Source organism: Leptopilina heterotoma, unplaced genomic scaffold, assembly GCF_015476425.1.
Source record: "Leptopilina heterotoma isolate Lh14 unplaced genomic scaffold, ASM1547642v1 Lhet_369, whole genome shotgun sequence".
NCBI classification, from domain to species: Eukaryota; Metazoa; Arthropoda; class Insecta; order Hymenoptera; family Figitidae; genus Leptopilina; species Leptopilina heterotoma.
In genome coordinates, this window is record NW_025111048.1 from 871,981 (window position 1) to 886,490 (window position 14,510).

At 22.7% G+C, this 14,510-nt stretch overlaps 1 protein-coding gene across 1 annotated transcript in view; it reads right to left on the bottom strand.

Moving 5' to 3' along the window:
* LOC122505773 (alkaline phosphatase-like) overlaps positions 1–14,510 on the bottom strand; it is a 178,327-nt gene that overhangs the window by 23,602 nt on the left and 140,215 nt on the right. Inside the window, exon 7 of the mRNA XM_043617594.1 lies at positions 5,544–5,738. Within this exon, the coding sequence (XP_043473529.1) occupies positions 5,544–5,738 (195 nt within the window). The remainder of the gene's footprint in view (positions 1–5,543; positions 5,739–14,510) is intronic.

The window sequence follows — 14,510 nt, forward strand, 5'->3', positions numbered from 1 at the left end:
GTAGTTTGACTGTAGGTCGACCTTATCTATTTTACAGTACTTATCCTTCTCCCCCCTGCATCTTACGATCTCAGGGATCAAAGAACTTGTGTGATCAGATATTGGAATTGTTATTAGAGCTGCAGGTTAAGAGAAATTTATCGATTGAAAAAGTAATCTCTGCAGATTTTCTCATAGAATATGTTTAAAATGATAGTATACGTTATCACTATAATAATATTATATATAGATATTAGAAAAATGTTATATTATACTTTTTAATTAAAAAAGTGGAGTAATTTTTTAGTTTAATAAAGAATTAATATTGACTCTTGATAATATAAAATAAATGTTAACAGCGTAATAAATTGCGTTACACGAAAATTTGAGTGTCAATATATTCAATTTAATATGAAATATGTCATAAGCTTTTTCAATTAATCTATTAACGTCCAAATGTACAAATTTTTGTCACAAAGTTTGCCACAACATGTAAACATAAAAATTTTATAAAAAAAATTGTCGCTTCTTTAACGACACACTTTTAAATTTTATTCCATTTTTACTTTTCCAAAATCATATATTATAGCAACATTAATACAACTATGGAAGAATATAATTCTAACCACTTATCTATATTATTATTATTATTATTATTATTATTATTATTATTATTATTATTATTATTATTATTATTATTATTATTATTATTATTATTATTATTATTAAATGACTTGTAAAAGCATCACTTTATAAAGTAATTTAAATCCACTTCGAAAATTTTTTTTTAAATTGATTGCAATATTTTTAGCAATCTAAAATTCAATTTTCAATTTGAAAAACTGGTGATTATTGAGGGATAACAGGTTAAAGAAACTGCTTTTTTTAAGCGTACCCAAATCATTCATCCGGTAACAGGAGTTTATTCGATAAGAAAGTCTGAAGCGTCGTTAAGGCAGGGAAAATTTTTCTCTTTTACATTTACTGGCGATTCGATTTAACACACAAATAGACACACTCACACACACACATATTACATATGTATGACGTTTGCGAAGATTGGATCTTATTCAATTGCAAGTGGATACAGGAGAAAAGGTTGAACGCGATTGGACGGTACAACAGGGACTTGAGGAAAATCGGTCCACCATTGAAAGATATAAATAAGTTTATAGTACACAAAATGTTCCATAAAATTCAGTGTCGTAAAAAATTTTCAACCAGGGAATAATGTTTTGAAAACAAGTACTTTTTCTTCTAAGAACATAAAAAATGCACCATTGATAAGTAATTGTTCGTTTCAATATCGATTTCAATTCCTTCGAATAATCATAAACTATAAAAAAAAAAAAAAAAAAAAACAGAGAAGATATGTTTGTTTCTTTATGATATAAATTTTATTGTAAAGTTTGATTAGGCAGTAGTCTATAAAAGAAAAAAAAATGTTGAAAATAAATCTTTAAAGTATCTAATAAAGACTTTAAGTATTGAACAAGCCATAAGATTGCGTTAAGATTTAGTAAAATTCTTATGTTTCGCTGTATCAGCAATTGTGATGTCAACAATTTCATTTTTAGATATCAAAACGAAAAATTCTTTATTACTTTTGCCCAAGTTTTATGATTTATGACCTAGTAATCGTGAGTGTCCCTGTTGTAATTTTTATCAGTTTATTCTTGGCAATTTTTCTTTTTGACGAGAGTTTTACAACTATGGAAATAGAAAACAAATAAACAAAAAAAAAAAAATATTGAAAAATATCTTTTATGTTGAAAATTATAAACTGCAAATTCAAAAACCAGAAAGCGTTTTTATAGAGCAATTTACCAACCTGCATTTATAATCTAATTTTAAAGTACAAAAATTAAAAACCAAATACGTTTAATAGCTTAATAATGCATTATTGTGATAGAGTACGTACTTTTTCACGATTTACAAAAAATTGAAAATTTTTGTCCTTTTTTTCGGCTTGTGACTATTTTTTAAGAGTAAAACCACTCTCTCTCTCTCTCTCTCTCTCTCTCTTTCAAGGAATTCGTTTTGTAGGTATCACTCGGGTTCTTTCGAGCGTTTACACTATTGTCAACGAAATGCACTTTTCCATTTCATTTTAGAGCCATCTTTATTCTTTAAAGTAACTAAATCCAAAAAAAATGTACGCAAACTCTAACGGAATAAAATTAAATTTTTAAACTGATGAAAGTATAAAATAATTCTGAGAAAGATCTGAATTTTAAAGTTCTGTTTCAAAATGATATCCAATCAGTTCAAGAATTCGGAAAATCAAATTTATTTACAGCAATGAGATACACAGTAAAACGTGAGGTGTTAAAATAACACCAGAATAGATTAAAATAATCTGCAACAGTTTAAACCCTCTAGGATTAAATTAACACCAGAAAGGATTAAAATAATCTATTTTGGTGTTATTTTTAACTATGAATGAAATTTTACCTTAAATAAAACACCAAAGTCAACGATTTGTAAAAAATCAAAGAATTTAGATTCTCCAGGAAGAATAGTAAGTTAGTAAGTTAGTTACTAACTTACTAACTAACTTAGTAACATAGTTACTAAATTCAATTGTGTTCAAAAATTTTTAAAAATTCTCGTCAAAATTTCAATTCTCTTTATAAATAATAAAATTCTTTTCTGATATTTAATTATTTTACAAAATTTTAATCAAATTCTTGTTAAAATTTCAATTATTTTCAAAAGTTTTCTAAAATTCAATGATTTTTAATATCTACTTTTTCAATAAAATTTTCCAAAAAAATTCCATTATTAAAAAAAATTTGAATAAAATTCTACGCAAACATTCAGTTATTTTCATAAATAATAAAATTTTTTACAGGAATTCAATTATTTACAAATTTTTCTTTAAATTTCTTCGCAATAATTCAATTATTTTCATAAATAATAACATTTTTACAGGGATTCAATTATTTTCATAAATACTAAAATTCTTTTAGGAATTCAATTATTTTCATAAATAATAAAACTCATTGCAGAATTTCAATTATTTTTAATGCAATTTTAATCGAATTCCTCGAAAAATGTAATTATTCTTAAAAATTTTATTAAAATTCGTCGAAAGAAATTAATGATTGAAAAAATTTGGTGAAAACATTTTTTATGAGAATTTAATTTCAAGAAACATGAAATTAATAAATTATTTATGTTTGTATTTAAATAACTGAATTCTCGTAGAATTTACTAATAAAAATGGTTTTAAAAATGAATTTCAGTTAAAATTTTAGATTATAATTAAATATTAAAAGCATTATAACGTGGATTTTTAGAAATAATTAAATTTTGAAAAAGTTTCAAATTAAAATCATTGAAATTCTTAATTTTTCATATTTTTGACAAAAAATTCTGTAGAATTAATTCTTTTTAAAAGTTTAATAGGATTTTTATTGAAATTATTTCAAGTTTTTATTTTTCAAAATATATTTAATTGCAGAATTTCCAAATAATTAAAATTTTGTAAAATTGAATTGTAAACAATTGAATTTTGAAAATTCTCAAAGAACTTTTTTAAAAATTATTAAAAATGATGGATTTATTGAAGAATTTTAGTTAAAAACACTAGAACAAAATTTAATTTTATAGAAGTTACAAATTATTGCAGAAATTCAATTATTTTCAAGAGTAATAAAATTCTTCTTAAAGATTCAATTATTTTTACTAATAATAAAATTCATCGTAGAGTTTTTTCAATTATAATTTAATTCCTCGAAAAAAGTAATTATGTTCATGCAAGTTTTAATAAAATTCGACAAAATAATTCAATTATTTAAAAAATTGTTTATAAAATTCTTTATGCGAATTGAATTTTGAGAAACATTCAATTATTCTATAAATTATTTACTTTTGCATTTGAATAATTAAATTGTAGAATTTTCTAATGAAAATTGATTTATAAATGAATTTTAGTTAAAATTTTAGATTATAATTGAATATTAAAAGCATTATAATGTGGATTTTTAGAAATAATTAAATTTTGAAAAAGTTTCAAATTAAAATCATTAAAATTCTTAATTTTTTATATTTTTATCAAACAATTCTGCAGAATTAATTCTTTTTAAAAGTTTAATAGGATTTTTATTGAAATTATTTCAAGTTTTTATTTTTCAAAATATATTTAATTGCAGAATTTCCAAATAATTGAAATTTTGTAAAATTGAATTGTAAACAAATGAATTTTGAAAATTCTCAAAGAACTTTTTTAAAAATTATTAAAAATAATGGATTTACTGAAGAATTTTAGTTAAAAACACTAGAACAAAATTTAATTTCAGAGAAGTTACAAATTATTGCAGAAATTAAATTATTTTTAAGAGTAGAAAAATTCTTCTTAAGGATTCAATGTTTTTTACTAATTATAAAATTCATCGTAGAGTTTTTTCAATTATAATTGAATTCCTTGAAAAAAGTAATTATGTTCATGCAAGTTTTAATAAAATTCGACAAAAGAATTCAATTATTTAAAAATTTTGTTAATAAAATTCTTTATGCGAATTGAATTTTGAGAAACATTCAATTATTCAATAAATTATTTACTTTTGCATTTAAATAATTAAATTCTTGTAGAATTTTCTAATAAAAATTGATTTTCATTTCATAAAAATGAATTTCAGTTAAAATTTTAGATTATAACTGAATATTAAAAGCAATATATCGTGAATTTTTACAGATAATTGAATTTTGAAATTAATTTTTTTGAAAAAGTTTAATTGGATTATCTTTTATATTATTTAAAGTTTTTATTTTCTAATATGCATTTAATTAAAGAATTTAGGAATAATTGAAATTTCGTGAAATTGAATATTGTAAACAAATGGATTTGAAAATTGTCAAAGAAGTTTTTCGAAAATTATTAAAAATAATTGATATAAAGTAAAATTGTAGTTAACAATTTTTGAAAATAATAATTGAATTGAAATAATGAAAATAATTTTGAAGAAGTATAAATATTCTTATAATATAAAAAAATGATTTTATTACTTGGTCATCATAAATTATTATAAAATATGAAGAAATCGATCACTTCGAGTAGAAGACTTGGAGTTATCGATATCTTCATGTTTTATAGTTATAAAAAAATGTAATGAACTTAAATTTCATTCATTGTAAAAAATAACACGAAAATTGATTATTTTAATCTTTTTTGGTGTTAATTTAATCTGCAACAGTTTTTAATACCTCACGATTTACTGAGATGTAAAAGTGAGAACATACAGTTTTCGAATGGATAGATACAAAAACCTTTAATGTTACAATGTCGAACTAGTTCAGATTTGTCTTGGTCTCTCAGTTCCAGTTCATTACAGTCGGTGATTGAGGAGAGACATTGAACAAATCGAAACCATAATTTCAAAAGACACCATTCGTAACACGATTCCTATTGATGAATATCTCAAGTAATGGAGGTTGTAATCGTTCACAGTGCGTGAGAAACAAAAGAGTTTAACAAAAAAATAAAAATTGTAAAAAATTAAAAAAAAAATTTTTTAAATTGTCAACTAAATAATAATTACAAGTTGGATTTAAAAGATTACCAAGAATAGGATTCCCTCGATGTGTAGCAAGGCCGCCAAGTGTTAAAACATGGGAGTGATCAGCAGTGACAATTAAGAGAGTTTCAGAGAGATCCACCTCATCCATAATTGCCTTGACGGACTCCTCCAAAGCCAGTGTTTCATCCAAGGCGCGATAAGCATTGTTGTAGTGGTGAGCATGGTCTATTCTTCCACCTAGAAGTAAAACAACTTCTATCACGAAACAGAAATGGAGAAACACCCTTTTAGAACAAGTACGGTCGAATGCAATCGAGTGATACAACTGCGCCAATCCATTAGTAAATATGTTAGGCGACTACTCACTCTGAATTAAATGTTTCGAATGTTTAATGTTATATATAATGCAGTCTTGTAACTAAAAACATGAAATTTACTTTTAAATTAAAATAAATAAAAAAAAAACTATTCTTACTCTCTAAATCTGAATATGTGAAATTTCACTTATTGTACGTTATAAGTCGTCCTCTCGATCAATAAGTGCATATACACTTATAAATAAGTGAATTTTTCACTTATTCTAAGTGAAATTTCACTTATTATAAGTGTATATGCACTTATTGATCGAGAAGACGACTTATAACGTACAAATATGTGAATTTTCACATATTCAGATTTAGAGAGTATAGATTAGAAATAATCAGGGTTGCTACAAGTCAGGGAATTCAGGGAAAAGTCAGGGATTTTTATTAAAAGTAGTGGAAAAAATTAAATTTTTAGAATTTATGAGAAAATTCTGAATTTTGGTGATTTTTTTTTGTTTGCGTCATAAACTATGCAATTGACAACTGACAAAAATTCTAATACAAACACTTCAATTTTTTCTATTTCTGACAATAATTTCTTTTTAAATAACTTAATTTTTGAAGAACTATCCTAAAATTATTACTTATAGATTATTTAATGAATAATTTTACTTAAAAATTTCAAAATTAATTGGATTTTAAAAGATTTGCGTATAGAATCATCATAAATAGACAAACTTTAAAGCTTTTAATTTAAAATTTTAGAAAATATGAATTTTTAATGAATTTAAAATTTAAATAGAAATTTTAAGAACAACTGATTACAGTAATTCAATTATTGTCAAAAGTGATGAACTTCTTCGCATAAATTCAATGATGTTCAAAAAATTTTTAAAACTCTCTTCAATATTTCAATTATCTTTATAAATAATAAAATTATTCTCCGAAATTCAATTATTTTCCAAAAAAAAATTTAATAAAATTCTTGGCAAATTTCAATTATTTTCAAAAATTTTCCTCATTTCAATTATTTTTAATATCTACTATTTTAATAAAATTTTACTTAAAATTCTATTATTTAAAAAAATTTTGACAAAATTCTTTACGAGATTTGGTTACTAATCTTGCAATTTTAATAAAATTTTCCTAAACAATTCAATTATTTTCAATAAAATTCTTCTTAAGAATTCAATTATTTTTACAAATAATACATTTTCTTAAGGGAATTCAATTATGTAAAATATTTGAATAAAATTCTTTGCTAGAAATCAATTATTTTTAATTTTATAAATAATAAAATTTTTCTTGAGAATTCAATTATTTAAAAAATTTTTGATAAAATGCTTTATAATTTTAAAAAATTATAATAAAATTAGTCGTAGAATAAAATTAATGTCGTAAAATATAACATTCTTTCTACTAGGAATACAATAATTATCGTCCAAAATGTTTGTAAGAATCTTCGAAGAAATTCAATTATTTCGTAAAAAATAAAATTAATCAAAGCAATTCAATTATTTAAGAAATTTTAATAAAATTCTTCCCAAGAATTTAATTCTATTCAAAAATAAACATTTTCACAGTAATTCAATTATTTAAAAACGAAATTTTTACATTCTTTGTCAGATTTCAATCATTTTTAATTTTATAATAAAATTTCTCGATGGGATTTAATTATTTTCAAAAAATTTTTTTAAATTCTGAGAAATTCAATTATTTTAAGAAATTTGAATATAATTATTTACAAGAAATTATTTAATTATTTATGAATAATTATATTTTTCTCTGGAATTCAATTATTTTCCTAAATAAAATTCTTCACAGGAATTCAATTCATTAAAAAATTTTTTAATGAAATTCGTTGCAAGAATTCAATTCTGATAAAAAATTAAATTTTTCACAGGAATTTAATTATTTAAAAAAGAATTTTTTGCATTCTTTGTCAGATTTCAATTATTTTTAATTTTATAATGAAATTTCTCGATGGAATTGAATTATTTTCAAAATGTTTTAAAAAATTCTGAGAAATTCAATTTATTAAAAAATTTTTTAATAAAATTCTTCACATAAATTCAATTATTAAAAAAAGTGTTAATCAAATTCTTCACAGGAATTCAATTATTTAAAAAAGAATTTTTTAAATTTTTTGTCAGATTACAATTATTTTCAATTTTTTAATAAAATTTTTTGATAGAATATAATTATTTTTAAAAAGTTTCAAAAAATTCTGAAAAATTCAATTATTTAAAAAAATTTGAATAAAATTCTTCACAATAAATTAATTATTTTAATGAATAATTATATGTTTCTTTGGAATTTAATTATTATTTTCACAAATAAAGTTCTTCATAGGAATTTAATTCATTAAAAACTGTTTAAATGAAATTCGTTGCAAGAATTCTATTACTTTCATAAATATCAAAACTTATAGCAGAATTTTAATTATTTTTTATACAATTTTAAATATAATAATAGAAAATTGCATTTATTCTTTAATTTTTTTTTAATTCACCCATAAATTCAATTATTTTTAAAAATTTTAATAAAATTCTTCTTAAAAATTCAATTTTAAGAAATATTCAATTATTAAATAAATAATTTATTTTTGTAAGTAAATAATTAAATTTTCGAAAAATTTTCTGATAAAAATTTATTAAAAAATGAATTTTAGGTAAAATTTTAGATAATATTTGAATATTAGAAGAGTTATTGTGTGAATTTTTAGAAATAATTGAATTTTTAAAAGGGTTTAAATTAAAATCTTTGAAAATTTGAGTTAATAGTTACAATATTATTATGTTATAAAATAATGATTTTATCACTCTATCATCTTAAATTTATTATAAGTTATTGAATTTGAGAATTTTAATTCCTACAGAAAAATAATAATGATTAAATATTTATTTAAAAACGAAGTTAATGATATTTTTCAGGGTCAGGGAAAAAAGGGAAAATTTTGTCTGAAAATCAGAGAAAAACGAAATTAAAGTTTTGTGGCAACCCTGATTATATTTATTTACGATATAAAATGTGTTTACAAAAAATTTATATTTTTTTAAAATGTAGCTTTTAAACTAACGTCATATATACATATACATACATATAGGGGTATAAAAATATTTTAAAACTAAAGTGTGAGGCAAAATTCTAAAAAATAATACGTAATACCTAGAAGACCTTTAGGGGAGCATCCATATTGTATGTGAGTAACACTTTTACACCTTTTTTATGTTCCTCTTTCCCTTATGTAACAAGCCGTAATATTTTTCAATAGGAAATTTTTTCTTCACACAAACAAAACGCTTCTGGAATTTTGCATTATAAATTTACATTAAATAACATAAATCTTCGAACAAATTGTGCGGTAAATTTAAAAATGTGTATTAAACAAAATTAATCAATAACACTTTTTTATTTGATATAGGTACAAATTTATTGCGCGGAAAAAGATATAATAATTTTTTTTAAAGTTCAGGCAAAATTTATGATGTTTTATTATGTTAATAATAATAATAATAATAATAATAATAATAATAATAATAATAATAATAATAGCAAAAAAAAAAAAAATTGAAAAACTTTCAATTCAAATGTTGAATATTCAGAAAATATTCTGTACTCTTTTTCAATCATCGTTAGTCTTTGTATAGAATTGAAATATCACTTTTCGGGTAACTGAAGAGTCTAAAGGAAACCTGTCCCGGATTCACTTGGGTTCAGACTTAACTAAAGGATAGGGGAGCATTATGATGGCGAGTGGAGATCTGTAGAAGAAAAGAGGGCTGTAACAAATTTCTTCCTCCATATTATTCTGACACTGAGATTTACTTCGGATCTGCTAGCTTTCAAAGAAATATTTCTTTGATATAAGTATTCTTGAGAGATAATATTATAACTTTTTGTAATTTATTATTATCATCACAATTATAATAATAATATTAATAACATATTCTTTTGGACACGATACAATAATTTTAGTTTTTATCTTTATATGATGATTTTACTCTTATCGAATAATAACTTTTGTTTGATTAATATCTCTGTGGAATGGGATAAAATATTTTTCTATTGTAAAATCATAGAAGAGTATCATATTTCAATCGTATGTGACTAGAACACAGTATGATGTATACGTGTTTAAAAATTCTTTATACCCCAACTTATCATCAATAACGAGGACATAAGCTGATGCTATTGTCTTTGAGATTTAATTGTGCATTCTTTACTTTCAAATTGTATCTATATAAAAAATTCTAACTAAAAAAATGATAGATAAAATTCGTCATATTTATGAAAGTTACATTGCTTATAACAGACTTTACATTATACACAAAGCATCCTTTGAATTCCAAATCAATTAATGTTTGGAAGTTTCCTTTTGATCAATTATTGTTCACTTCAATTCAAAAACAATTTTGGCTCAAAATTTCTGAGGCGTGCCACTAATTTTTCGATATTGATATTTTTTTGTTGCATATCAATAATTTTATAGTATTTTCGTATCGAAATATGACCCCAATGCTGATTTTGCAAAATTTTAATATTTTTAAAAGTTATTGTTTAAACAAATTTTTACGCCTAGAGATTATCCTTATAAAAATATTATTTTGCAAATAACTTAAACATTTTTATGAACAAATTATATAAAGATTTAAAATTTAGGTTAAGATATGCCTAAAAGAAATTGTTTTTTTATAAATTTACTGCAGCTTATTGCAATTTAACTTTTTTTTAAAAAGTAAATTTTAATCAGACATAATTATTTCAAATTTTAATATTTAGTATAAGTCAATTATAGACAAAACACAATTCATCTAGGTAAAAACTACTTTTTTCCTGACAAAAATAAAAAATAAATCAGTTATTATTTCAGTAGAGAGAGATACATTTAGTCAGACCATACTTGATACTGAGGATTATTATTGAATTATTATTAGTAGTAGTGGTCGCTAATGAGTCAAACATAATGTATTATTAGTAGTATAAGTCAATATTAAACAGACAAACTGAAAAACATTGTATTTTAGTAGAAAAGGTCAATTTTAGCCAGACAAACTGAAAAACATTGTATTTTAGTAGAAAAGGTCAATTTTAGCCGGACAAACTGAAAAACATTGTGTTTTAGTAGAAAAGGTCAATTTTAGCTAGACAAACTGAAAAACATTGTGTTTTAGTAGAAAAGGTCAATTTTAGCCAGACAAACTGAAAAACATTGTATTTTAGTAGAAAAGGTCAAATTTAGCCATACAATCTGATAAACAATGTTTTTTTAGTAGAAAAAGTCAATTTTAGCCAGACAATCTGATAAACAATGTTTTTTTTAGTAGAAAAAGTCAATTTTAGCCAGACAAACTGAAAAACATTGTATTTTAGTAGAAAAGGTCAAATTTAGCCAGACAATCTGATAAACAATGTTTTTTTTAGTAGAAAAAGTCAATTTTAGCCAGACAAACTGAAAAACATTGTATTTTAGTAGAAAAGGTCAAATTTAGCCAGACAATCTGATAAACAATGTTTTTTTTAGTAGAAAAAGTCAATTTTAGCCAGACAAACTGAAAAACATTGTATTTTAGTAGAAAAGGTCAAATTTAGCCAGAGAATCTGATAAACAATGTTTTTTTTAGTAGAAAAAGTCAATTTTAGCCAGACAAACTGAAAAACATTGTGTTTTAGTAGAAAAGGTCAATTTTAGCCAGACAAACTGAAAAACATTGTATTTTAGTAGAAAAGGTCAAATTTAGCCAGACAACAATGTTTTTTTTAGTAGAAAAAGTCAATTGTAGCCAGACAAACTGAAAAACATTGTATTTTAGTAGAAAAGGTCAAATTTAGCCAGACAATCTGATAAACAATGTTTTTTTAGTAGAAAAAGTCAATTTTAGCCAGACAAACTGAAAAACATTGTGTTTTAGTAGAAAAGGTCAATTTTAGCCAGACAAACTGAAAAACATTGTATTTTAGTAGAAAAGGTCAAATTTATCCAGACAATTTGATAAACAATGTTTTTTTAGTAGAAAAAGTCAATTTTAGCCAGACAAACTGAAAAACATTGTATTTTAGTAGAAAAGGTCAAATTTATCCAGACAATTTGATAAACAATGTTTTTTTAGTAGAAAAAGTCAATTTTAGCCAGACAAACTGAAAAACATTGTATTTTAGTAGAAAAGGTCAAATTTAGCCAGACAATCTGATAAACAATGTTTTTTTAGTAGAAAAAGTCAATTTTAGCCAGACAATCTGATAAACAATGTTTTTTTTAGTAGAAAAAGTCAATTTTAGCCAGACAAACTGAAAAACATTGTATTTTAGTAGAAAAGGTCAAATTTATCCAGACAATTTGATAAACAATGTTTTTTTAGTAGAAAAAGTCAATTTTAGCCAGACAAACTGAAAAACATTGTATTTTAGTAGAAAAGGTCAAATTTAGCCAGACAATCTGATAAACAATGTTTTTTTAGTAGAAAAAGTCAATTTTAGCTAGACAAAGTGAAAAATAGTGTATTTTAGTAGAAAAGGTCAATTTTAGCCAGACAAACTGAAAAACATTGTATTTTAGTAGAAAAAGTCAATTTTAGCCAGACAAAGTGAAAAACATTGTATTTTAGTAGAAAAGGTCAAATTTAGCCAGACAATCTGATAAACAATGTTTTTTTAGTAGAAAAAGTCAATTTTAGCCAGACAAACTGAAAAACATTGTATTTTAGTAGAAAAGGTCAAATTTAGCCAGACAAACTGAAAAACAATGTTTTTTTAGTAGAAAAAGTCAATTTTAGCCAGACAAACTGAAAAACATTGTATTTTAGTAGAAAAGGTCAAATTTAGCCAGACAATCTGATAAACAATGTTTTTTTAGTAGAAAAAGTCAATTTTAGCTAGACAAAGTGAAAAATAGTGTATTTTAGTAGAAAAGGTCAATTTTAGCCAGACAAACTGAAAAACATTGTATTTTAGTAGAAAAAGTCAATTTTAGCCAGACAAAGTGAAAAACATTGTATTTTAGTAGAAAAGGTCAATTTAAGCCAGACAAACTGAAAAATAGTGTATATTAGTGAAAAAGGGCAATTTTAGCCAGACAAACTGAGAAACAGTGTTTTTTAGTACAAAAGTAAATTTCAGCCAGACAAACTAAAAAATAGTGTTTTTAGTAGAAAAAGTCAATTTCAGCCAGACAAACTGATACACAGAATATATTGAATTATTAGTAGTAGTGGTAATTTTTAAGTCCGAAATTATTAAAAAAAAATAAATCATTTAAAAATTAAAAATTAATGAACTTAATTTTTATTTCAGTAGAAAAAGCCAATTTTACTCAGGCAAAACTAATACAGACGATTTACTGAATTATTATTAGTAGTGATGGTCACTTTTCAGTCAGGCATAATATATTTTAAGAATTTATTATCAGTAGTATAAGTCAATATTAGAGAGACAAACCTGGAAAATAGTAGTTCTTTTTTCAGTAGAAAAAGTCATTTTTATCCAGATAAATTGATACACAGGATTTATTGAATTATTTTTTTTTTTTTTTTTTATTGTTTATACTCCTGCCCTATTGGCCTTACGCACTTCGACAAGAGTCCCCGAGAAATACTTTTTTTTATTTATTGAATTATTATTAGAAATAAATCGTCACTTTTCAGTCCAAAATCATATTTTTTAAAATTTAATATAAGTAGTACAAATTATTATTAATCAGACAATGTTAAAATAATAATATTTTTTTCAGTAGTAAAAGTCAATTTTTCTTTGGTTAAAAATAATTGATCTCATTTGTCGATCAGACAATCAAAAAGTGATTTCTACTTTCAGTAGTTCTGACAAAAATAAAAGAAAATATGTTTTTCAGTAGAAAAAGTCCATTTTCGTCAGACATAACTATTTGAAATTCCATTATTAGTGTAAGTTCGTTATAGACAAACCAATATTCGAAAAAATTTCTATTTCAGTAGAAAAAGACAATTTTAGCCAGACAAACTGATACACAGGATTTATGGAATTATTATTAGTAGAAATGGTCACTTTTCAGTCAGACATCATATTTAAAAAAATTATTAGGTATAGGATGATCAATCAATATTAGTAAATATATTAAATTGTTTTTTCAGTAGAAAAAGTCAATTTTAGTCAGACAAACTATCAGATTATCATCGAAAATAAATTATATTTAAATAACTTTATCATTTTTATAAACAAATTAAATAAACAATTATATACATCAAAACATTTTTGGTTAAAAATTAATTGTCTGTTTTATAAATTAAAATTAAATTATATAGTTAATTTCTTCTAATGAAAACGAAGTATTGCTTTAATTTCTCTTATTTTACAGATAAATAGCATTAACAATTAAATTTGATGAAAAAATAATAATAAATAAGTAAAATGTCGTTAAAACTGGTTTAAATAAAGATTAAATAATTAACAAAAATTATCACAAAACATCAGTTTCATTAAAAAAAAATTAGATTGCAACAAGCTGAAGTAAATTTATAAAAAAAAATTTCATAAAAAGTGAATTTTAAATTACTAGATTATACCATTATAATAAACTTGAGAAGAATTACAATCAAATTTGATTTCTTTAAAAAAAATATGCTTATGCTTTTATAGGCTTTAAGCCAAAATCAGATTTCTTTACAGTAACGAGCAACTAAATCCAACATGAACATTTGGCACAAGTTGCCAGTATTATTATGATAGTTCG